General features: G+C 43.2%; 1 protein-coding gene across 18 annotated transcripts in view; it reads right to left on the bottom strand.

Moving 5' to 3' along the window:
• Positions 1-26,219, bottom strand: part of trdmt1 (tRNA aspartic acid methyltransferase 1) — a 166,644-nt gene that overhangs the window by 68,328 nt on the left and 72,097 nt on the right. For 4 of the 18 annotated variants that reach the window (XM_061304625.1, XM_061304624.1, XM_061304623.1 and 1 more), the window contains exons 11-13: positions 25,953-26,010; positions 19,882-20,011; positions 11,530-11,667 (exon numbers count right to left, since the gene is read on the bottom strand). In XM_061304625.1, coding sequence (XP_061160609.1) covers positions 11,561-11,667; positions 19,882-20,011; positions 25,953-26,010 — 295 coding nt within the window. In that variant the 3' untranslated portion in view covers positions 11,530-11,560. Of the gene's footprint in view, positions 1-8,091; positions 11,668-11,897; positions 12,021-19,881; positions 20,012-25,952; positions 26,011-26,219 lie in introns of those variants that run through there. The other 14 variants (XR_009718758.1, XR_009718757.1, XR_009718756.1 and 11 more) reach the window with 7 other exon arrangements.

The following is a 26,219-nucleotide window of genomic DNA, read 5'->3' as shown; positions in this document are numbered from 1 at the left end:
AAGTTATTAATCTCAATAAAAATAATCTGAAACGCCTATTTGATACAGTGGCAAAGATGACTCTGCGCCAGCCGACCACCGATAGTTCCTTCCACTCAACTGACGAGTTCATGAAATTTTTTGCTCAAAAGATTGAATCCATTAGGGATGATGTTAGGTCTAAATACCATCAGACATTAAACCACACACTGGAAGGAAGAGGAGAAAAGAACCAGAACAGGTTTACTCGCGAGGAGAACGATAGAGAGAGGAAACTCGGTTACAATCTCCATCAATTCTGAGTTCTCCCTCCACGTGCTCCTCTATTTAATGTTATGGTTTCCCTGGTTACAGAGGCGTTGCTACACTAAAGGGAGGGGAGATTGTGTCTGTAGCAACACTGATTAGCAAAAGAATGTAGTGTGGTGTGAATTAGCACTTCATTGTCGGCCCGTGACCCCCGCAGAGTTTGTCCATCTGTTCTTCTACAGTTGTCATGGCCGAGTCGTCCGCGAGCAAGATCAGATAACTCCTGTGGAACAATGCAACTAAACCTTGGCTAGACTTTATCTACTTAGTAAATTAACACGCAATAAGAATGAGTGACTTGTCCTAAACACTTTAACAAACATTGAGTAAATATGGGATAACTTGTAACCATCTATGAACCAAACCTACAGTTAACTAAAGGGAATGAAGTTTCTTTCAACCAAATAAGAACATTTCGCCTATGCAAATAAGCTCTGCTCATTGTTAGTGAAGGCCTCTTACAGAAACAAAAACACACAGATAACATAAGGACAGGAAGGATAAAATCCACAGGGATCAAAAGGAATCCCTGTCACTAAAGAGAAAAACTTAGATGAAAGTAAAGCCATAAACTAATAAATGACAAGGCTTTACTTAAATTATTCCAACATTTCCCTCCTGTTTATCACATATTTGCTCAATATTTACATCACCAAAAACAACCACTTCTCTCGATTTTCGGTTGTCGGATCACAAGTATGCGCACAAATATTTCCACCAAAGAGGATAAATGTTGCGACATCATTATTCGGAAACACACAGATCTGGGAAAAAGTCTGTAAACTCAAGTGCAATAATTGCATCATCATCATCGTTATCAACATGCTGTCGTTCAGACATTAGGCATACCCGGGCCATCTCGTCGTCCATGGGCGAGATTGCTGTAGTGATAAGACGATTAAACAGAGCACGGAGACATGGAATACAACAACATCCACACAAGGTGAGTATAGCAGTAATTGAGGACACAAGGTCTTTATACTTCCCAAAAGCAGTCATCCACTTGTTGTGCTCTTTCATCTTTGTGTTGAGAGATTGCAAGTTTGCAATCACCTTCGTCAGGCTCCCATCAGGGGCGGTGTCATTCTGGATGAAGGTGCAGCATTGTTCCCTGAACATTGCGCAGACCCTTCCTTTCCCAGACAACAACATAACAAGAGCATTGCAGTTCTGGATTGACATTAGGGAAGGCATGGCTAGCTGTTCGTGCACTGCCTCAAGTCCCGCTTGTGTCCGTTTGCCCAATTTCTGCATGTTGCAATGGATGTAATTTATCCTGTCAACGTTCTTGTTCATCGTCCACCAGCAGCAAATGGAGGACTCCCATCCCGCTTCAATTTGGTCAATTAATTCTTATTAATCAGGAACTCCTCTGGGGACTTTAATTGCATCAATTTTAGTCAGATCATCGTCGCCTCTCAAATTTAAAGACATTATATTTTTGTTTTTTCCAGCTTTTTCCCAGATCTTGGCATGTCGATACATATACAATTTTGGTTGACTACTTTCTCTAAAAGCAATGGTTTCTTTTCTTTTTCTTCCATTCAACGAATATTATATAGAACACTCTGTCACACATTTCACAATCAGTAAACAAACTATCCACATTCATTTTCGAGATATTGATTCCATTCTTCATTCATTCATCTACAGCAGTTGTTGACAAACTATTATTTCTTTACATAACGTTTTTGCCACTGTTAAGGCATTCAGTGTTTATTTTGAAGCCAATTCAATCCATTTTTAGAATGCATCTATTATGACCAGGCACTATAACCATGTGGATTGCGTTAAGCACATGTTAAACAAGCTCTTCAAATTTTTTTTTTATAACTGTTTAACTGTTTTGAATATGAATCAAATTCACATGATGTATAAAGCTGACTGAACTGCCCCATTATCCCTCCTCTTCAGCCATGCGACACACAACCATGGCTCAATATTGCTGCCCACTTGTATAGGTTTTTTGGAGGATAGGTCAGTCTTCTGGTCATTTATAGATACCATTCTCCACTCTTGCTCCTCTTTTCGTCCATAATTGAATTTCAGTCAATGGATTTTGTTGCTGCACATCTTTAAAAATATTTCAGTAATTTAATCTGCTTCTTCTGTGTATAAAATTTGAAGCGTCTTTTGCACTACAGCTATGCAGTTCCATCTGCAAGCTTGTTACGTCTTGGCACCTTATCAGTCTCGTGTGTGCCTTGCACACGTGCATATAGCTATTTTTCGTGGCAATTGGACTGCTACTAGCTTAGTTGTAGTTTCTTTTCAATCATTTTCTCATCGTTTATCACAAGAATCTTAGCAATTTGAATAAAAATCAAAATGTATGTTTTATGTAACTCAATAGTACAATTTAGGGAATCCATATGTAGTAAAGTGTTGTATTACTACATATGATTTCATCTCCATTCAATTTGACACACCTTCCAAAATGCTTCTTAGTGTCCCAGTAACCGGTTGTCTAAACCCGTGTTCCACATCCTAATTTTTTTTCCTTCCTCAAGGTGTCAAACCAATCCACTAATTGGAAAAGATAAAAATCAACAAAATAACCGTCAGTAAATGAGTATAATAGTTAATTGTTGTTGTTTCTTAACTTCAACTCGATCGCTCTCTTATTCTCAAATGTAAAAACTTAAAAGTCTTGACACAACCAATTGACTATACCCTTTAAATTTAGCTTCAAAATGTCATTATTTTATAATTTTTCTTCATCCAATTCCAGAAAGCAAGTTCTTTCCATCTCTCAAATTTTGTTTCATCAAGGCTAGGCATTAATTCCTAGCCTTAATGCTAGTTTCTAATTAAGTTTCATTAATATAGTTTCTGCCCATAACCTAATTGCTTGCTTTTTTTTTACTTCCTATTTTTACAAAATCGTTTTTGTTTTGCGGTGCAAATCATATAGACTACAATCTAGCAAATTCTTTTGTGCACCTACATTAGCCAATTTCCCCCTTTTAACACATAACACCTACAGCACACAGACAACACAAAAACAGTAGAGACACAGCTCACAAACAATACCAACAAACAACGCTGCGCAAACGTCATCCTCCTCTGACGTTTTGGTTATACTCTTTTTTTTTTTTTTTCTTTTTCATCAGTGCCTTTCATCCTTAATGCAAACATTGTCACGTCTTCCTTAAGCATCACCCTGCTTCAAATATTCAAACATTCTCTGAGAAACGCACACTTTCTCTGCTTCGTCCGCGGCCATAGCACCCCTCGTGCGAAGGGGGGGCGCAGCATCAATGTTGATTGGTCACAGGCTGGCCATTTCCTGCAACAATCATGATACTGGCCCACCGCCCACACGAGCATAGCACAGGCCCACGCGAACAGCCCCGCCCCGCGACAACGCGCAAGCGCAGGCACGCTTATCAGTTTCACCTTCTCAAAGGGCAGGCCAACTTTGCTGTTGCCCTCCCCCATCATGTTCACCTTCAACATCTTTCAGTCTTCTACACAACATTTGCTGTCTTTTATTCTCGTCCTATCAAGCCACCATTCTAGTCACTTCCTGCCACACACGTCTTATTTTCTCTACTTCCACACACTGCTCATCTTAGTTTCTCCAACCACCTTAAAACACATCATCGTCCACTTCTCAATTTCCCTATTATTGCTCAACAGCCTCCAGAACATTCTCCATGACTGATTTCTTCCATAGAACACACCTCTCACTCGCACTCGTACACACACCCATTCATGAGGATCCTCTGCGCGCACACGCACACACACACCAGCACAAAAGCATGACGCACAACATATAAGAACACATAGAAGCACTAAGAACACCTTTTTGCTCGTATTACTTGTCAGATTTATTCTCTATTTTACTTTTAAAAGCTATTTGTAATTCCTTTCCATTTATTTTGCAAATTTTAACTTAAGTGTTACTTTGTATTACTTTATCCTTTTAACACAAATATCTCCTGTATATTTAAGCTAATTTCTCTTTGATTTTGGCAGCCAGGTTCCCACTTCATTACACGGAAATCTGATTTGATTTCGGCCTAGTCATAACTGTCTTTGTTCATTTGTGCAGTCGCGTGCCATGTGACCGTTTTCCCCACAACTCCAGCATTCTATTGGTCTACCGGAAAAGTGTCTTTTGAAGCTTTCATTTGTTTTTGTTTTTGTTTGTCTATTACTACTCTTTCCGCATGGAGGGTGTGATTTATGTATACCTCCCGCTATGATCTTTAGTTTTGATTTTGTAGCATGTGTTTTCTCTACATGCTTCTCTACTTTCTCTAGACCTCCCCCTTCTTCTCTAGCTCTCTGTAAATTTTGGTTTTCTCTTGCCTGCCTACTGTTAGGCCCAGTCTCATCATCTTCCTACCTGCAATACAGTGCTTTCTGAGCTCTCTCTCTGTCTCTCTCTCTCTCTGTCTCTCTCTTTCTCTTTCTCTGTCTCTCTCTCTCTGTCTCTCTCTCTCTGTCTCTCTCTCTCTCTGTCTCTCTCTCTCTCTGTCTCTCTCTCTCTGTCTCTCTCTCTCTCTGTCTCTCTCTCTCTGTCTCTGTGTCTCTGTCTCTCTCTCTCTGTCGTTCTCTCTTCTCTTTCTCTCTTCTCTTTCTCTTTCTCTTTCTCTTTCTCTTTCTCTTTCTCTCTTTCTCTTTCTCTTTCTCTTTATCTTTCTCTCTCCATCATCAGATGCCTTCTTTAATTTCTTTTTCTTTCGTTTATGGCACCTCTAAGTCCTAATAATTTGGTTGTTTTTAGTTGTCCCTCAAATTTATATATATATATATATATTTTTTTTTTACCCATTTATCGAAATTTCTAAGTTGGTCGAGATCCTGCCTTTCAATTATTTTCGAATCGTTACATTTTAGAGTATCTCGGATTTTAGTTTTACTCTTCTCGTTCCCCATTTTAATCAATTTGGTCCCGACTGTAAAACCATAGGGGTTTCTAAAGTCGGGTGTTTCCAGTGGGATAACGAAAAGATCCTGTGGTGATTCTCACTTCTACCAGCGTTCTGGTGGCTGGTGGAGAATCCTTGCTTACTGCGTCCACAGAACCACGTTATGTGTTCCCCACTGCTTTAATATGGAGTACTATATCTAGTGATACGTATTCCCATTCACACTCTCAATCATACAGTATTGCGTGACTTTCGGTTTAACTTCCTGTTTCCCGCGGACTACGCTAACCCTTTTAAACGGACCTCTCCGCCGGACACCTCTGTCCTTTTATTTAAACGGACCTCTCCGTTTTGTTACCGTTAGAACGGACCTCTCCGTTTTGTAACTTTTCTTGGACACCTCTGTCCTTTTATTTCAACGGACTTCTCCGTTTTGGTACCTTTAGAACGGACCTCTCCGTTCTGTCCTAGGACTTTTATAGGGCACGACGAGCCCTCGGCCGCTCATTATTTTAAAAAACAAAACAAACTCACCCTCTGGTTCCCTTCACCTCTGCACCTCGGATTGCCTTCAACCTTTGGATCCCAGCCGGCGGAGCAGACAGCCAGCCCTTGAAAAGGATTCTAGGACCTCACCTAGGGAGGTCCTGCCACGCGCAGTCTTTCTGGATCTCCGCTGCCGCCCGCTGGAATCCTCAGGTGTATTGGCATCCGGCTCGAAGGACCAATTAAATGTTAGGTCTAAATACCATCAGACATTAAACCACACACTGGAAGGAAGAGGAGAAAAGAACCAGAACAGGTTTACTCGCGAGGAGAACGATAGAGAGAGGAAACTCGGTTACAATCTCCATCAATTCTGAGTTCTCCCTCCACGTGCTCCTCTATTTAATGTTTTGGTTTCCCTGGTTACAGAGGCGTTGCTACACTAAAGGGAGGGGAGATTGTGTCTGTAGCAACGCTGATTAGCAAAAGAATGTAGTGTGGTGTGAATTAGCACTTCATTGTCGGCCCGTGACCCCCGCAGAGTTTGTCCATCTGTTCTTCTACAGTTGTCATGGCCGAGTCGTTCGCGAGCAAGATCAGATAACTCCTGTGGAACAATGCAACTAAACCTTGGCTAGACTTTATCTACTTAGTAAATTAACACGCAATAAGAATGAGTGACTTGTCCTACACACTTTAACAAACATTGAGTAAATATGGGATAACTTGTAACCATCTATGAACCAAACCTACAGTTAACTAAAGGGAATGAAGTTTCTTTCAACCAAATAAGAACATTTCGCCTATGCAAATAAGCTCTGCTCATTGTTAGTGAAGGCCTCTTACAGACACAAAAACACACAGATAACATAAGGACAGGAAGGATAAAATCCACAGGGATCAAAAGGAATCCCTGTCACTAAAGAGAAAAACCTAGATGAAAGTAAAGCCATAAACTAATAAATGACAAGGCTTTACTTAAATTATTCCAACAGATGAGATCAAGAATACCGTTCCAATCGCTCGGTCGAGCTCGCCGTTTACCAACGCTGATGATCATGCAACAACCCTCTCAACTTTTAAAAGCGTGTCTCTTGAAAGGCTTACACAATTGGTTAGTGCGGCTAAACAAACAACATGTTTACTCGACCCTCTTCCAGCCAAACTACTTAAAGAATTACCGTTTTTTTCCGTGTATAGTGCGCAAAATTTTACTAATTTATTGTCCTAAAATCCGGGGTGCGCATTATACATGGGTACAAAAAAAAAAAAAAAAAATTTTTTTTTTAATTTTTTTTTTTTTTTTTAAGTCCCAATGATCGTCACACACGCAGGGAGGCAATGGGTCCCATTTTTATAGTCTTTGGTATGGTCTTAACTAGGCTGGATGTAATTTTTTTTGTTGGCGTTGATTTCTCCGACTGACCGTAAACGCACCACCGCGCTTTGTGCGCGCACGGGACAGCAAACGAGCAGGTGATCGAGCAAGCGTCTGATACGAGAGCATTGCGGTCGCATGGAGCGTGTTTGAAGTGAACAGCAGAGAAGAAAGGAACAAGGCAAAGTGTTGTGAAATAAAATGCACAGAACGGATGCGCAAGACACGTCAGCTATATAAAGAGCGAGAGTTGTTTTCTTCCTATTAGTTTCAATTCACAGTTTAATTAGCAGTTTCAATCAGCAAATAACAAAATGCGTATTACAGGTAATATTTTATTTCACAACACTTTGCCTTGTTCCTTTGGTCTCTGCTGTTCATCCTAAAACACAAAGGCGCTCTTTAAGCAATGCGACAGTGAGCGCCCGGCGCGCTGCACCAAATTAAGCTCCCTGCGCAGTGCGCACTGAGGTCCACTTAAATTTTAGAAAGTACATCAGGACTTTAAAAATATCTTCTAAATTTCAGCGACGGCTCTGTCACAATAATCGACCAGCCCGGTGCAGTTGGGCGGTCGGCGGCGCGCTACGGTTGAGCGTTTTCTAGCGCGCTCTCTCTCTCGCTCTCTCTCGCACACACGCAAACCGGATATCATACGGAGGCCGCCATTACAGATGCGCAGAACGGATGAGCAAGACACGTCAGCTATATAAAGAGCGAGAGTTCAGTTCTCTACCTAAATCCGTATTACAGGTAATATTTTATTTCACAACACTTTGCCTTGTTCCTTTCTTCTCTGCTGTTCACTTCAAACACGCTCCATGCGCACGGAGCGCGGTGGTGCGTTTACGGGCAGTCGGAGAAATCAACGCCAACAAAAAAAATTACATCCAGCCTAGTTAAGACCATACTAAAGACTATAAAAATGGGACCCATTGCCTCCCTGCGTGTGTGACGATCATTGGGACTTAAAAAAAAAAAAAAAAAAAAAAAAAATTTTTTTTAAAATACATAAAAATTGGGTGCGTATTATACATGGGTACAAGCTTTTTTCCAGCATCAGCATGCCATTTTTAGGGGTGCGTACTATACATGGGGGCGCACTATACACGGAAAAAAACGGTATTTCAAATTTTAGGACCTTCCGTCTTAAATATAATCAATCTGTCTGTCTCCTCTGGGATAGTGCCAACAGCCTTTAAAACCGCTATCATTAAACCGTTACTTAAGCGACCAAATCTTGACCCGGACTGTCTCAGTAATTATAGGCCAGTTTCAAACCTCCCATTCATAGCAAAACTTCTTGAAAAAGTAGTAGCGCAGCAGCTTATTGATTACATGGTCGCCAATAATCGATATGACACTTTTCAGTCTGGTTTTAGAGCTAATCATTCCACTGAGACAGCACTTGCTAAAGTGACTAACGATCTCCTCGTAGCTATGGATTCAAACACTTCGTCTGTACTGTTACTACTCGATCTTAGTGCTGCCTTCGACACTGTACGTAGACTTACCGTTTTTTTCCGTGTATAGTGCGCCCCCATGTATAATACGCACCCTAAAAATGGCATGCTGATGCTGGAAAAAAGCCTGTACCCATGTATAATACGCACCCAATTTTTATGAATTTTCTTTTATGATTTTTTTTTTTTTTTTTTTTAAGTCCCAATGATCATAGGGAGGCAATGGGTCCCATTTTTATAGTCTTTGGTATGGTCTTAACTAGGCTGGATGTAATTTTTTTTTGTTGGCGTTGATTTCTCCGACTGCCCATAAACGCACCACCGCGCTCCGTGCGCGCACGGGAAAGAGGCGTGCGGACGTGAAAAAGGCGGCTCTGTATGGGAGAGACGTTGAAGAGGAATAAAAACACCCTTGGGAACCAAAACTTGGTGATTTCAAGTTTCATTTCGAGGGACATTTGTCACGTCTCGTCCCCAGTTTTGCTATGTGTCTAGGTTGCCATAGTTTCTGTTCGCATCGCCCCTCTCTTCCTGTGTCACCTCAATCGATGTAACGTGTTTTGTATTTAAGTCCTGTCTGCCCCTCGCTCACCGTCGGATCATTGCATGTGTTACTGTCATGATGTCTGTTTGCTTTCTGTTCCTGTCTTTGGTAATGTCACCGTCTTTTTGTTCCACGACTTTGTCGGTCAGTCCTGTTGTTGGTTTTGTTTTCTAAAAAAATAAAAATAAAAAAAATAAAAAATATTTTTTTTTTGTACCCATGTATAATGCGCACCCCAGATTTTAAGACAATAAATTCGTTAAATTTTGCGCACTATACACGGAAAAAAACGGTAGATATTTTATTAGGGCGTCTTAGGCCAGCTCAGTGGCCTAGTGGTAGAGTGTCCGCCCTGAGACCGGAAGGTTGTGGGTTCAAACCCCGGCCGGGTCATACCAAAGACTTTAAAAATGGGACCCATTGCCTCCCTGCTTGGCACTCAGCATTAAGGGTTGGAATTGGGGGGTTAGATCACCAACTGATTCCCGAGCGCGGCACCGCTGCTGCTCACTGCTCCCCTCTCCCCCAGGGGATGGATTAAAATCACACGGGGATGGGTTAAATGCAGAGGACAAATTTCACTACACCCAGGTGTGTGTGTGACGATCATTGGGACTTTAATCTTTTAATCTTAAAAGTTGTGTTGGTATTTCAGGGTCAGCACTAGGCTGGTTCCATTCCTATCTCTCAAACAGGACGCACCGAGTGGTCCATGGCAATGCGTCCTCGGAGCTCTATAATGTTACGTGTGGTGTCCCACAAGGATCGGTTCTCGGACCAATTCTTTTTAATATTTATATGATTCCGCTTGGCGACATAATACGTAAATATAATATTAGTTTTCAATGCTATGCGGATGACACCCAATTATATATGCCGTTATCGATGACAGATCCGCGGGATTGTTGTAATCTTGAGGCGTGCCTTGCGGAGATCAAGCAATGGATGTCTTTCAACTTCCTTTGTCTTAACCCAGATAAAACTGAGATGTTGATAATTGGGCCAACTCGTTATCAACACTTATTCAAGGAAACCGCTATAACTATAGATAACCGTGCTATCACTCAAAGCGATACTGTAACTAATCTTGGGGTAATATTTGACCAAACTCTCTCCTTTCAAAAGCACATTAAGAATATAACCAGAATAGCGTTTTTTCACCTTCGTAATATTGCAAAGATTCGTCCGATCCTCTCGACCGGTGATGCAGAAACTATTATTCATGCGTTCGTCACGTCGCGCCTGGACTACTGTAATGTACTATTATCGGGTCTTCCTAAGTCCCGCATCAAAAGTCTACAGTTAGTACAAAATGCTGCTGCAAGGCTGCTCTCTCGGGCAAGAAAATTTGATCACATATACCCCAATACTAGCCAACTTACATTGGCTCCCGGTCCATTTAAGATGTGATTTCAAGGTTCTTCTATTAACCTATAAATCACTGCATGGCTTAGCGCCTTCATATCTCGTCGACCTAGTTGTTCCTTATGTTCCGTCTCGTAACCTTCGTTCGCAAAACGCTACCCTTTTAGTGGCACCGAGGGCCAAGAAAATGTCTGCAGGCTCTAGAGCATTTTCTATTCGGGCTCCAGAGCTTTCGAATGCCCTACCAATAGATATTAGAACTGCTACCTCAGTAGAAACATTTAAGACACGTCTAAAGACACATTTCTATGACATGGCCTTTAACTAACCTGTAGTGGCCGATTCGGCTGGAGTTTGTTTTCTCTCCCTCTCCACTCCCTCCCTCCCCGGCCGGGGAGGTGATTAGGTGGCACCCATGCTGACAGCGGCTATCTGGATTCTCGTGGGTTAATTAAGGATGGGGGAACTGCAGCTCAACCTCCTCGTAGACACTGCCAGGACAATTGAGGGCTCCTTCGGCAGCCCTCTGCTCTGACATGAACATCCACTTTTTATTTCATTGATGTTCATGTTGTATCATTTGTGCTCTCTCTGCATCCATTCCAACCTGGTGATCCTGAAAGGGGGATCCTTCCATCTGTGGTCCCTTCTCAAGGTTTCTTATTTTCCCCCAGTAGGGTTTTTTAAGTTTTTCCTTGCCCTTTTGGGAGCTTAAGATCAGGGGATGCTTTGAGAATAATTGTCAATTTCTGTCTATGTGAAGCCATTTGAGACTGCTTGTGATTTAGGGCTATACAAATAAACTTGACTTGACTTGTATGTAATTTACACTACGTATTAATATACGTAGTATTTACTTGTTTGAAACTATTATTTAATGTTCTAATGATAACATATGCACTTATATGGTTTAATATACACTTATTGATACACAAACAATTTATGTATGTTAAAAAAAGGGTGACACTACTTCGCGGATTTTCACATATTGGCGGGTGGTCTTGAAACAAATTATCCACGATAAACGTGGGATTACTGTAGTTCTAAATCGAGATTTCATCAAAAGAGTTACAAATACATTTTATGGAAGGTCCAAATTCTTGACAGTGCTGCTTTAAATAATACCTGGAATGGCAACTTTATTTGCCTCCATTGCTCACCACTTGGAGAGCAGCTGGTGTAGCAGTCTTGTCACCACCACAACATTGAGGCTGTTTCCTAGAAGTTTGTAACGCTGCCTGGTGGGGATTTGATCTGGAAAAGCTACATAAAGACATTAAAAAGACAAGTATTATTTCAACATGTGGTACACAACTGTACATATACAGTACAACATACAAATGATTTCTCATTGTTACGTACAAAGAAGTAATGGAGTCAGGAATGTTGGGGATGTGTTTACTACAAGCTAAGTATGAGATTAAACAAGCAACTAAAGCTTTATGATACTGCAATGTCAAAGAGCTATTAACAGCTAAACGGCTTAAACCCACTTTTTTTCACAGTTTATTTTCTTGTTGTAAAATGACATTGCAGTGGTTCATCGTTTCATTCTGTCCATCAGAGTGTCGACGTGAAGTGGTGACAAAGGGCAGGTTGCTTTAGCTCAGCATTCACTGCAAACAAGACTGAAATTAGATGGCCATAGCATTGTCATTAAACCCATTGAATATTGTGGTGATGTGCGGCAAGAGGCTGTCAGCTGTGACGGCAAGACACCTTGAATAAAATGTTGTTTTTGAGAACATAATTCTCAGGCCTTTTAGTGGAGTGTCCCTATGTAGGATGTTATATTGCGGGTCTACATGACACATGCATTCTGATCTGAAGAAAAGGTGTTTAGCTTAGTTCTACTACTGGTATTAAAGTCAAATTGTACTTGCTGGAAGTCTGACTAACAGCCTGATACTCTCTCCTGTCCAGTATTCAGAAACCCCTATGCAATTTGGTGTGCCCAAGAACATTGCAGGAAAGCAAGTACAGTGCTTTTAAAGAGCCTAAATCATTTGGATAATCGTATTGCCAAAGAATGGCTGAATTCAATGGACAGCCGGACTCGGACTCGGACTCATGGCCAAAAGGCCGGACTCGGAGCAAAAATCCGACCGAGTCCACAGCCCTGATGGTATGCAATCATACCGTAATAAATAAAAATAACAAAGGTGTTTAAACTAGATTAATTGAATTAGTGTAGAGTTAAAAGTAATTTAATTGTCCGTCGAGCGCGGGCCCATTCCTATTTTTGTCGGGCCGCGTTAAAAGCTAAATTGGACAACTTTAGTAATTAAATTGCCTTCATAATTATTTGAGGGATGTGCATCTCGTTAAACATTTAATTCGTTCAAATATTGGCTTTACTTGAGTAAAATAACAAAGGTGTTTAAATTCGATTATTTGGATTAGTGGTAGAGTTATAATTAGTAAATGTCCGTCGGGCGCGTGCCCGTTCCTATTTTTGTCGGGCCGCGTCAAAAGCTACATTGGACGATTTGAGGGATTAATTTGCCTTCAAAATTAATTGCAGGATAATTACAATTTGTGTAAATCATTTTGATTCGTATTAAGAAAAATATTCTTTTTAAACAATCGAGTTCGTTAAAACATTCCAAAGCTTAAGTGTTTACCGTTTTTTTCCGTGTATAGTGCGCCCCCATGTATAATACGCACCCTAAAAATGGCATGCTGATGCTGGAAAAAAGCCTGTACCCATGTATAATACGCACCCAATTTTTATGAATTTAAAATTTTATTTTATTTTTATTTTTTTTTTAAGTCCCAATGATCGTCACACACGCAGGGAGGCAATGGGTCCCATTTTTATAGTCTTTGGTATGGTCTTAACTAGGCTGGATGTAATTTTTTTTGTTGGCGTTGATTTCTCCGACTGCCCATAAACGCACCACCGCGCTCCGTGCGCGCACGAGACAGCAAACGAGCAGGTGATCGAGCAAGCGTCTGATACGAGAGCATTGCGGTCGCATGGAGCGTGTTTGAAGTGAACAGCAGAGAAGAAAGTGTTGTGAAATAAAATATTACCTGTAATACGGATTTAGGTAGAGAACTGAACTTTATACTGAGCTCTTTATATAGCTGACGTGTCTTGCGCATCAGTTCTGCGCATCTGTAATGGCGGCCTCCGTATGATATCCGGTTTGCGTGTGTGCGCGTGTGCGTGTGTGCGAGAGCGAGAGCGCGAGAGAGAGTGCGAGAGAGAACGGTCAACCGTAGCGCGCCGCCGACCGCCCAACTGCACCGCGCTGGTCGATTATTGTGACAGAGCCGTCGCTGAAATTTAGAAGATATTTTTAAAGTCCTGATGTACTTTCTAAAATTTAAGTGGACCTCAGTGCGCACTGCGCAGGGATCTTAATTTGGTGCGGTCACGCAACCGCAGCGCGCCGGGCGCTCACTGTCGCATTGCTTAAAGAGCGCTTTTGTGTTTTAGGATGAACAGCTGAGACCAAAGGAACAAGGCAAAGTGTTGTGAAATAAAATATTACCTGTAATACGCATTTTGTTATTTGCTGATTGAAACTGCTAATTAAACTGTGAATTGAAACTAATAGGAAGAAAACAACTCTCGCTCTTTATATAGCTGACGTGTCTTGCGCATCCGTTCTGTGCATTTTATTTCACAACACTTTGCCTTTCTTCTCTGCCGTTCACTTCAAACACGCTCCATGCGACCGCAATGCTCTCGTATCAGACGCTTGCTCGATCACCTGCTCGTTTGCTGTCCCGTGCGCGCACGGAGCGCGGTGGTGCGTTTATGGGCAGTCGGAGAAATGAACGCCAACAAAAAAAATTACATCCAGCCTAGTTAAGACCATACCAAAGACTATAAAAATGGGACCCATTGCCTCCCTGCGTGTGTGACGATCATTGGGACTTAAAAAAATAAAATAAAAAAATAATAAAAAATTTAAAAAAATAAAATTAAATTTTTTTTTTGTACCCATGTATAATGCGCACCCCAGATTTTAGGACAATAAATTAGTTAAATTTTGCGCGATATACACGGAAAAAAACGGTATATATATATATATATATAATGTTAGAATTAACAATTTAATGCATTAAATTCCTACTCAAATACTATTATCGTTATACTTCCACTAATTTGATTTTTTTTCAAATAAAGAGAAGTAGGCTCGCTACTTCCGCAACAAAGTAGAGCAGATCCATACCAAAAGTTACTTCGGCAAAACTAGTGCAAGGGTGCGCTACAACAACAAATCCTGAGGTCTTAACAAAGGCATCTAAAAATATCCGTAACATAACACAAGCCATTATTATGGCGCGGTCATTTCGACGACTCGCCTCGAATTGAGTTACTCGGCTCGCGCGTCGGATGACTTGAGAGGGATTGGCGTCATAAGGAAAGTAGTTTGATTCTGGTAGAATTAATTTAACTCGGGTGCTTAGATATGGACGAGTCTCTTCACCCCGGCTTATCGAACCCGTTACCGGTGAGCCGGTGGCATTTTGATAAAAAGTGCGCGTTTGACACCGGGGACGGTGGATGGGGCTCGGTCATGGCTTTTACGCACGCCCGGTCCTATTCTATGGATCTCTCTTCCACTTCTGTGACTGGAAGTCCACGTCGCCACACGCCTAGAAGTTTGTTTTGTTAAATAAAGAGCCGTTTACCAAACCCACGTCTTTCCTTGTACTTTGTTAACGTATCATACTAGATCTGTGGAATAACGACAACGCGACGTCAGGGCGCACGCACGGCGTTGTTGACAAAGGACGAGGAAATTGATCGATGGATTTAATGATTCAGAGTACACAGATGGTTTGATAATATTATTGCCTATATAATAGTTATTTGATATCTAATTTATATATCATTATATAGGCCTCTGGAATATTTTGAAGTGCAAGTGCCGTCAGTGGCGCGCAACCATTGTTGACAAAGGACGATCGATGGATTTAATGAATTGGAGTGACATAGATGGTTTTATAAACGTGTTATTTATGTAATCGTTTTTTTTAATAGCTCTGAATGGTAAGTCAGGCCCGTTCTCAGCTCTTTGTTTGTGTTTATGTCACGTTAGCATACCTATCGTTTAGCCTGTTGTTGCTTGTTCATGTCTGTTCTTGGTGTTGGATTTTTTCAAAAAAAATTCCCCCCCAAAATGCGATTTATACTCCGGAGCGACTTATATATGTTTTTTTTCACGTTATAGTGCATTTTATGGCTAATGCGACCCATATTCCGTATTTTAGTCCCAAAATTACGGTACTTAAATTTCTCATTCATCACTTATACAGTTTACTTAGTGTAGTTGATAGAACTCGAGAGGGGCTGGACTCTCTTCCACTCTGGAGTTGCCCACGGCGAGAGGCGTGGAGCAGGTGTGGGTATACTTATTGCCCCCCGGCTGGGCGCCTGCACAATGGGGTTCACCCTGGTGAATGAGAGGGTAGCCTCCCTCCGCCTTCGGGTGGGGGGACAGGTCCTGACTGTTGTTTGTGTCTATGCACCAAACGGCAGCTCAGAGTACCCACCCTTCTTGGAGTCCCTGGAGGAAGTGCTGGAGAGCGTTCCTTCTGGGGACTCCATCGTTTTACTGGGTGACTTCAATGCTCACGTGGGCAATGACAGTGAGACCTGGAAGGGCGTGATTGGGAGGAACGGCCCCTCGGATCTGAACCCGAGCGGTGTTCTATTATTGGACTTCTGTGCTCGACACAGATTTTCTATAATGAACACCATGTTCAAACATAAGTGTCCATGTGTGCACTTGGCACCAGGACACCCTAGGCTGCAGTGCAATGATTGATTTTGTAGTCGTGTCATCGGATTTGCGGCCACATGTTTTGGACACTCGGGCGAAGAGAGGGGCGGAGCTGTCAACTGATCACCACCTGGTGGTGGGTTGGCTCCGATGGTGGGGGAAGATGCCGGTCCAACCTGGCAGACCCAAACACTCTTAGGGGTGTAACGATTCATCGATACACATCGATTCATCGATATAATGCTCTACGATTTGTTGCCATCGATGCTAAACGTAAACATCGATCTATATCGCACGTTTTTGACCTCGGACATTAGACGTGACTTTATTTTGAAATCCAGTTAATTGTTGCTTGCTTCCTCTTTCCGGAAGCATTGCGCGGCGTGTTGTGTTGTGAGCACAGCAGGCACATGAAAGGGGAGCCGACAACTACGCGGCTCCTGGGCTGGTGCTATGGCTAGTGTCCAAGAAGACGAGGAAATTCGCTCCCTTTTGGGCTTTAAGTCATTCGTTTGGAAGCACTTTGTAATTTCCTAAATGAAGAGTTTGCAGTACCTTGTTGATTTTGCGTATGAATTGTTATAAATCAGGATATTGTTCTATATCGATCGTAGAGCACTATATCATGATGTATCATGAATGAATCACAGCAGGCTTTAAGATATCGGCAAATATCGTATCGTGGTTCTTTGTATCGATAATCTTGAGGCATGCCTTGCGGAGAGCAAGCAATGGATGTCTCTCAACTTCCTTCGTCTTAACCCAGATAAAACTGAGATGTTGATAATTGATCCAACTCGTTATCAACACTTATTCAAGGAAACCGCTATAACTATAGATAACCGTACTATCACTCAGAGCGATACTGTAACTAATCTCGGGGTAATATTTGACCAAACTCTCTCCATTCAAAAGCACATTAAGAATATAACCAGAATTGCGTCTTTTCCCCTTTGTAATATTGCAAAGACTCGTCCGATCCTCTCGACCGGTGATGCGGAAACTATTATATATACATGCGTTCGTCATGTCGCGCCTGGACTACTGTAATGTACTGTTCTCTGGTCTTCCTAAGTCTCGCATCAAAAGTCTACAGTTAGTACAAAATGCTGCTGCAAGGCTGCTCTCACGGACAGGAAAATTTGATCACATTACCCCAATATTAGCCAACTTACATTGGCTCCCGGTCCATTTAAGATGTGACTTCAAGGTTCTTCTATTAACCTATAAATCACTGCATGGCTTAGCGCCTTCATATCTCGTCGACCTAGTTTTTCCTTATGTTCCGTCTCGTAACCTTCGTTCGTAAAACGTGACCCTTTTAGCGACACCGAGGGCCAAGAAAATCTCTGCAGGCTCTAGAGCATTTTCTATTCGGGCTCCAGAGCTTTGGAATGCCCTACCAATGGATATTAGGACTGCTACCTCAGTAGAAACATTTAAGTCACGTTTAAAGTCACATTTCTATGACATGGGCTTTAACTGTAGTGGCCGATTCAGCTGGAGTTTGTTTTCTCTCCCTCTTCACCCCCTCCCCGGCTGGGGAGGTGGTTAGGTGGCACCCAAGCTGACAGCGGCTATCTGGATTCTCGAGCGCCAAATCAGGATGGGGGAACTGCAGCTCAACCTCCTCGAAGACACTGCTAGGACAATTGAGGGCTCCTTCGGCAGCCCTTCGCTCTGACATCCACTTTTTATTTCATTGATTTCCATATTGTATCTTTTGTGCCTTCTCTGCATCCAGTCCTATCGGACCGTTTTGGCCTGCGGGACTCCGGAGGCAGCTGACAGGTACCGTGTGGCCAGGCGGAACGTGGCCTCGGCGGTTGCTGAGGCAAAAACACGGGCGTGGGAGGAGTTTGGCGAGGCCATGGAGAATGACTTCCGGGCGGCTTCGAGGAAATTCTGGTCCCCCATTCGGCGTCTCAGGAGGGGGAAGCAGTGCAATGTCAACATTGTTTACAGTGGGGATGGCGTGCTGCTGACCTCGACTCCCGAGTCCTAATATCCTAATATCTGACGTTGTGTGTCAGTGGGGAGAATACTTCCTCAATTCCACCTACACACCTTCCATTGTGGAAGCAGGGCCTGGGGACTCTGAGGCGGACTTTCCAATTTCTGGGGTCGAAGTCACTGAGGTACTTAAAAAACTCCTCAGTGGCAAGGCCCCAGGGGTGGATATGATCCGCCCGGAGTTCTTAAGGGCTCTGGATGTTGTGGGGCTGCCATGGCTGACATGCCTCTACAACATTGCGTGGACATCAGGGACAGTGCCTCTGGATTGGCAGACTGGGGAGGTGGTTCCCCTCTTTAAGAAGGGGGACCGAAGGGTGTGTTCCAATTACAGGGGAATTACACTCCTCAGCCTCCCTGGTAAGCTCTATTCAGGGGTGCTGGAGAATAGGGTCCGTCGGGAGGTCGAACGCCGGATTCAGGAGGAGCAATGTGGCTTTCGTCCTGGACCAGCTCTTCACCCTCAGCAGGATCCTCGAGGGTGCATGGGAGTTCGCCCAACCAGTCCACATGTGTTTTGTGGACTTGGAGAAGTCTTTCGACCGTGTCCCTTGGGAGATTCTGTGGGGGGTGCTTCGGGAGTACGGGGTACCGAACCAACTGATAAGGGCGGTTCCCCTATCACCGATGCCAGAGTTTGGTCCGCATTTCCGGCAGTAAGTCGGATTCGTTCCAAGTGAGGGTTGGACTCTGCCAAGGCTGCCTTTTGTCACAGATTCTGTTCATAATTATAATGGGCAGAATTTCTAGGCGCAGCCGAGGCGTTGAGGGGGTCCGGTTTGGGGACCTCAGCATCGCGTCTCTGCTTTTTGCAGACGACGTGGTGCTGTTGGCATCTTAAGGCCGTGATCTCCAGCTATCACTAGAGCGGTTCGCAGCAGAGTGTGAAGCGGATGAGGGTCAGCACCTCCAAATCCGAGTCCACTGTCCTCGATCAGAAAAGGGTGGAATGCTCTCTTCGGATCGGGGATGAGATCCTGCCCCAAGTGGAGAGGTTTAAGAACCTTGGGGTATTGTTCATGTGTGAGGGGAAGATGGAGCGCGAGATCGACAGGAGGATCGGTGCAGCGCGGCAGTAATGCGGACTCTGTACCGGTCTGTCGAGGTAAAGAGAGAGCTGAGCCAAAAGGCAAAGCTCTCAATTTACCGGTCGATTTACACTCCTACCCTCACCTATGGTCACAAGCTATGGGTCGTGACCGAAAGAACGACATCCCGGATACAAGCGGCCAAAATGAGTTTTCTCCGCAGGATGTCCGGGCGCTCTCTTAGAGATAGGGTGAAAAGCTCGGTCATCCAGGAGAGACTTGGAGTAGAGTCGCTACTCCTCCACGTTGAGAGGAGCCAGATGAGGTGGCTCGGGCATCTCATCAGGATGCCTCCTGGACACCTCCCTGGGGAGGTGTTCCGGGCATGTCCCACTGGTAGGAGACACCGGGGACGATCCAGGACGCGCTGGAGAGACTATGTCTCTCAGCTGGCCTGAGAACGCCTTGGGATCCCCCGGGATGAGCTGGATGAAGTGGCTGGGGAGAGGGAAGTCTGGGAGTCCCTCCTGAAGCTGCTGCCCCCGCGACCCGACCCCGGATAAGCGGAAGAAGATGGATTGATGGATGGATGGATGGATATGAGTTGGTGTCCCCAAAATTAATAGTTGATAGAACTATGTTAGTCTTTTTTTTTTAAACCATACAACAGTGGTGATGGTTTTCATACTTACAAAAGCTTTTTGGGAAGCCCATTATGTTGGCGACTTCTCTTGGGGTAAAATAACGAAGCTTCAGTCCCTGCAGTTGTTGAAGTTTTTCTTCTTCCGAGAATTGGTCCAGATTTTTAAACACACTCTCGATCTACAGAACAACAAAGTGAAACATTAAGATTCTAAAGCAGGGGTGGGCAAACTACGGCTCGCGGGCCACATCCGGCCCACGGGCCCGTTTAATCCGGCCCGCCAACCCTGAACAAATTGTATTATTAAACTTTTTTTTTTTGGTCATTTTGCCTTCAATGACTGCGTTTCCCCAGTAGATGGCGAAGCGCTCGCCTGCGCATTTACTACCGGAAGCCGTGTCAGAAAGCTCGGTGCACACTCACAAGTGCGTGTACGTACTCCGTAGTACGGACATGGCGCACTCGTGCTCTATTCGTATCAGTCCCGAATTTAGAGCGTGGGCTTTGACGGCAGCATTCTTGTAATTCGCGCGCTGAGCTTTCAGATGCAGTTTTGCGCTAAAGCCACCCACAAACCTTCCCCTGGAATCCTTCCATTAAAATGAGTCGCCCAAGGAAAAGCAAGGTGGACACAGTGCCGAGCGTTTAAAAGAGAGTGGCCAATTTGGCTCGACGTGCGCCGTGTGACATTCAGCCACATCAACATCAACCCATCACAGATTGAGGTAAACGGACCAACACCTCGGATTTCTCCTAAGAATTGCCACAACAAATTTTACTCCAGACTATGACGCACTAGCAAAAAAGGGAGACCAACAACACTGTTTTCAAACAATGCAGGATGCTCAAGGACATTGATGCACCACCTATTTGCGACTAATCTTAACCTGTAAAGTTCTTAAGGCTTACTTTAAGGAAGTGTTTCTCGTTTCCTCACCTCTGTTTACAGGTGTTTGTGAGTTAAAACTCTGCTCTGATTTTCAGATACCCCTCACCGTGTTGGTTTTGATTACTGTATTTGGATGTATGCTTTCACCGATTCTTCAAGATGATATATTTGGTCAGAATGTTTGCCGTTTGATGTGATCTCATAAAATAAACCTCTTTCAATAATCTGACCTGCAGGCACTGAAGTAATGGAGACTGTTATTCATAATAACAGTGTCGTATTTTATGAGGTTCACTGATAGCAGTCTTTTAGTGAATTATTATTATTATTTTTTTAATGCTGTTAATAAATGCATTTGCTTTCAAAAACCTTGTTTGGAATATCCATAATTTACTACCTACTTAAGGCCAAAATCCTTTATGCAATGACCTTTACAGGTCGCTTATATGACTTCACACAAAGCCTACGTCCATCTGCTCCTGGTTCGGCCCTCCGGTCCAAATTTAGAACCCAGTTCGGCCCGCGAGTCAAAACGTTTGCCCACCCCTGTTCTAAAGATTATATTATGAATTACTTCAATTAGAAATATAATAAAATAAAATAAAAATGGCCTCCATGTTTATTTCTACAAAATCCCAACTCAAAGGGCAGAACTTTTGAAATGTGCTACATGTTGTTATGACTTGTGTTAAGGCCCTACTATCCTGAACCCAATTGAAATTTCCAACGACGTGTATGAGGGTGTTGGCATCATAGATGTCTATGGAATCTGAAATTATAACATCATGATCACAGCATGCATGATGTCATGAGGGTGCTCACAAACCCACCTCTTTGGAATCAATTACTCGGGGACCAGAGACAAAAATCATTCTAACAACCCAAATAAATGGGTGGGTGTAGTCGCTGTAATGGCGGCAGTGTGGGCCTTGCGTTCAGCACATTTTCTCTGGGCCTTTGTGTTGCTGGGAAAAAATCTGCGATGTACTAAAGACGCAATAATCGAACCGCAATGTAGCGAGCTCCAGTCGTAAGCCTGCATCGCCAGTTTGCCCCAACTCCAGAGAATGCATCGCTCAGCTGTTGGTGTCAATGCTGAGGTCTCTGAGGGAAGCTTTCAGGCTGTCTTTAAAGCGTTTCTTCTGTCCTCTCACGGTCTGTTTGCCCTGGCACAACTCGCCATACAACAGCTGTTGCGGCAGTCGGCTGTCAGGCATCCTCGTTTCCAGCCCATCTGACCTGTGCTTTCTGTAAGAGGGTATAGACACTGGGAATGCCGGCTTGCTCAAGAACCTTTGTGTCAGGGATTTTGTCCTGCCATCTGATGCGGAGGAGTCTGCAGCGGCAACTCGGGTGAAGATGGTTGAGCTGTCGGGTGTGTCTGCTGTAGACCATCCAGGTCTCGCTTGCATGGAGAAGGGTGGTAAGAACCACTGTGCGGAATTAGATGAGACAGCGCATTTTAGCTGCAGAGAGGCTGCTCAGTTCTTGCTCTTAAATCAACCATGGTCAGGCTAATCTTTTTAATATGGTGAAGTAGTCATAGGTAGAGATGTCCATGTAAATTTCAGCAATTGATAGCTGTTTTCGGACAGTTTAAGCGATAGTCTGTACAATGATTTCCAATTATCATATATGTGTCAATTTTTCTTTACCGTCCTATCACGTCTCGTCTCCGCTCCTCCTCGTTTTTGTGTGTGTCAGTGTTGTCATAATTTCCGTTCGCATCTCTGTCCCGCCTGTGTCCTCCTACCAGTAATCACTGTCATTGCCGTTACCTGCCTCTCATTACCAGTCTTGTATTTAAATCCTGTCTGCGTGTCACTCCCTTTCGGATCGTTCTGTTAAGCCTGTCTCTATTAGCCCGTCCTGTTTGCCAGTACTGTCGCCTTCCCTGTTTGCTCCTGCCTTTTTCCCGGTTTGCCAGTTTGTTCCTGCCCGTTTGCCTCTCTGTTAATCTTGCTATGTCCTCCAGCCTCTTTGTTCCCCTCATCCTCTACTTCACCACCCTTTTCCCTTCAATAAACTGTGGTCCAAGCTGCATTTGGCCGCCCTGCTCCATTCCGCACGTGACACGTCCATTTAATGTATTTCTTTTTCTGCATTCTCTAAGAGCTCATCCAAATTCTCACCATGGCACAAGTGGGTTGTGTCATCTGCAAATAGCATTGTTTTGAGGGTTTTTGATGTTTCACAAATGTTGTTTATGTATAGTATGAACAATAATGGACCTCGTACTGATCCCTGAAGCTCCCCACATGTATTTTTCTGCAATTGCGATTTAAAGGTTTGTGTTTGTACATATTGATGTCTATTGTGTGGCTTGCCATGTCAGTGCTGTCCCGCTAATGGCATATATTTGCCATTTCCTGAGTAATAGTCTGTGATCTACGGTATCACGTGCCTTTTTCAAATCTAGGAATACTTTTTATTTTCTATTGCAGTTGTGATTTCTTTGACAAATTTGATGAGTGAAAATGGTGTTCTTCCTCAATATTCTCAGACTTCAAGTGCAACACGCTCAGGATCGCCTGCAGTTTGTATACCAGCCAGGTGTGGGAGTGGGGGATGCCACCCTCTACCAACTACACTGAGCCCACTCACACCTGGACTAGAGGAAAGCCACAGCAAGAACTCCTTTTACGAACCCTTGACGCTGAATAGACAAGTTGTGGAGCAGGTCAACATTTTTAAATATCTAGGGGTCCTATCGGATAACCACCTATCTTTCTCCCAGCACACAGACACTGTGTACAAGAAGGCACAACAATGTCTGTTTATGCTTCGCAAACTAAGAATCTTTCAGGTTAATCAAGACATACTAACAGCTGCCTACAAACCTCTCATTGAACCCATAATCTCATATAACATCACATCTTGGTTTAATTTTGTCACTGTCAAAAATAAATCCAAATTAACACTCAAGCAAACAAGATAACGGGGCAACCTCAAGCCAGTCTCACTCAACTCCACAGCCAAGCAAAGGGCATCTCAACTGATTCCTCCGATCCTCTGAAGAAGTCCTTCCAGCTCTTTCCATCATGATGTCGCTACAGGGTCCTTCATGCCAGGAAAAACTTCTACAATGTGATGTTGCGGATGTTTTAGCAATCTGTTGTGTCAAGCTCCATCTTCTTTGTGGTGGCATGGGGGGGGGGGGGGGATAGCGTCAAGAAGAGGGGTGCCTCCTGCCTGGACAAACGGGGAGAAGGTGGGTTCTGTTGTGGGCACGAAGCTACTTGATCTGGGGGGTCTGTGTCAGAACAGAGGGTGTTGGCCAGGCTACTGTCCATTAAAGACAACCCTGAACATCCACTGTAAAGCACCGTCACCGGGCAGACGAGCAGGTTCAGTGACAGGCTTTTGACACCGTCTTGCTCCATGGAAAGGCTTTATGGAGCATGGCCCCCCCCCAAAATTATGTTTCTTTTAACAGACAATAAAGCTTTTGAGTTAGAATTCCTGGACTTTTCCAGTGCCTTCCATACCATCTTATTCCTAACTGCACACTTTCATCTTTGTTTTAACAATGCTCTCATTTGTACTATTTCTGTGTGATACTGGAACCAGAATTTGCTGAGGGAGCAATCCCAAGGGATCAATAAAGTTGAGTCTAAGTTTAAGTCTAAGCCATATTGTTACTAGTACGGTATATTATGATTCGTGATAAAGTGCTCCAATCTTGTGAATACCGTTTTTTTCCTTGTATAATGCGCAAAATTTAACTAATTTATTGTCCTAAAATCTGGGGTGCGCATTATACATGGGTACAAAAATAAAAAAAAAAAGTTTTTATTTAAAAAGAATTTTTTTTAATTTTTTTTTTTTTTTCAAGAAAGTCATGGTACAACAAAACCAACAACAGGACTGACAGACAAAGACGTGGAACAAAAAGACAGGGTGACATTACCAAAGACAGGAACAGAAACCAAACAGACATCATGACATCATCCGACGGTGAGCGAGGGGCAGACAGGACTTAAATACAAAACACGTTACATTGATTGAAGTGACACAGGAAGAGAGGGGCGACGCGAACAGAAACTATGGCAACCTAGACACATAGCAAAACTGGGGACGAGACATGACAAATCTCCCTTGAAATAAAACTTGAATTCACCTTTCTTCTTGTTTGTTGTCAATCGCACATCGCATTCAGCCATCCTGCCCAACACACTTAGTCAGTAAAATTCATAATTGACGACACATCGTTTGATGCGATGATGCAATCCTTGATGGTGTGTTATTGTCAAATATTGTTTGTTTTTTAATCTCCATCGCGGACCGGACGTCATACCGAGGCAGTATCACTGCGCATGCGCACTATGGATCCGATGCGAATAGTCCTCTTCTCTTCTTGACTAACAATGAATGTGATAGTTTAATACAATCAGCAAATAACTAAATGCGTATTACAGGTAATATTTTATTTCACAACACTTTGCCTTGTTCCTTTCGTCCCTGCTGTTCACTTCAAACACGCTCCATACGACCGCAATGCTCTCGTATCAGACGCTTGCTCGATCACCTGCTCGTTTGCTGTCACAATGTACCCTGCACAAATCCGAAACATTTGTTGCGGCTCCGAGTCACGACGAGGGGCAAGTTTTGGTTTCCAAGGGTGTTTTTATTCCTCTTCAACGTCTCTCCCATACAGAGCCGCCTTTTTCACGTCCACACGCCTTTTTCACATGTGCGCACTGAGCGCGGTGGTGCCTTTATGGGCAGTCGGAGAAATCAACGCCAACAAAAAAAATTACATCCAGCCCAGTTAAGACCATACCAAAGACTATAAAAATGGGACCCATTGCCTCCCTGCGTGTGAGACGATCATTGGGACTTAAAAAAATATATATATATATATTTTTTAAATTAAAAAAATATGGATGCGTACTATACATGGGTACAGGCTTTTTTCCAGCATCAACATGCCATTTTTAGGGTGCGTATTATACATGGGGGCGCATTATACATGGAAAAAAACGGTATTTTCTCAAGTATTTTGAAAAACGGCTGTAATAGACAAATACGTCTAAAGTAGGGCTGCACGATTTGGGCAATTTGGAGTGGTTAATCATGCATGTTTTTGGAATGTAGGAGGAAACAGAGTACACAGAGGAAACCCATACAAACAAGGAAAAAACATGCAAACACCACACAGGAAGGCTAGAGCCGGAATCAAACTCACAACCTTTGTTTTGTTTCAAATGATAAAATAATTTCAAACATACCTCTGTCTCCAGGTCGCATTGCAATATTGAGCCAGTTCCTTCCACATACCGTCCATAGCTTTTAATTAAAACACAAAAAAGAAAATCATTACATGTTAAATGACATGCAAAAAAAAACAGGGCCTTTATTTTTAAACTGTGGAACAAGTCGTCTCCTGAGATACAATAAAAAGCCACAACTCTAATTCTAAAATATTTGGGGTTAGTTGGCAAACTAAACTTTGCCAATAACCACCATTTAAGACACACTGTTTAGACTCAGAACTG

Source organism: Syngnathus typhle, linkage group LG18 (genome assembly GCF_033458585.1).
Source record: "Syngnathus typhle isolate RoL2023-S1 ecotype Sweden linkage group LG18, RoL_Styp_1.0, whole genome shotgun sequence".
NCBI lineage: Eukaryota > Metazoa > Chordata > Actinopteri > Syngnathiformes > Syngnathidae > Syngnathus > Syngnathus typhle.
This window is presented reverse-complemented; position numbering and strand designations above follow the sequence as displayed.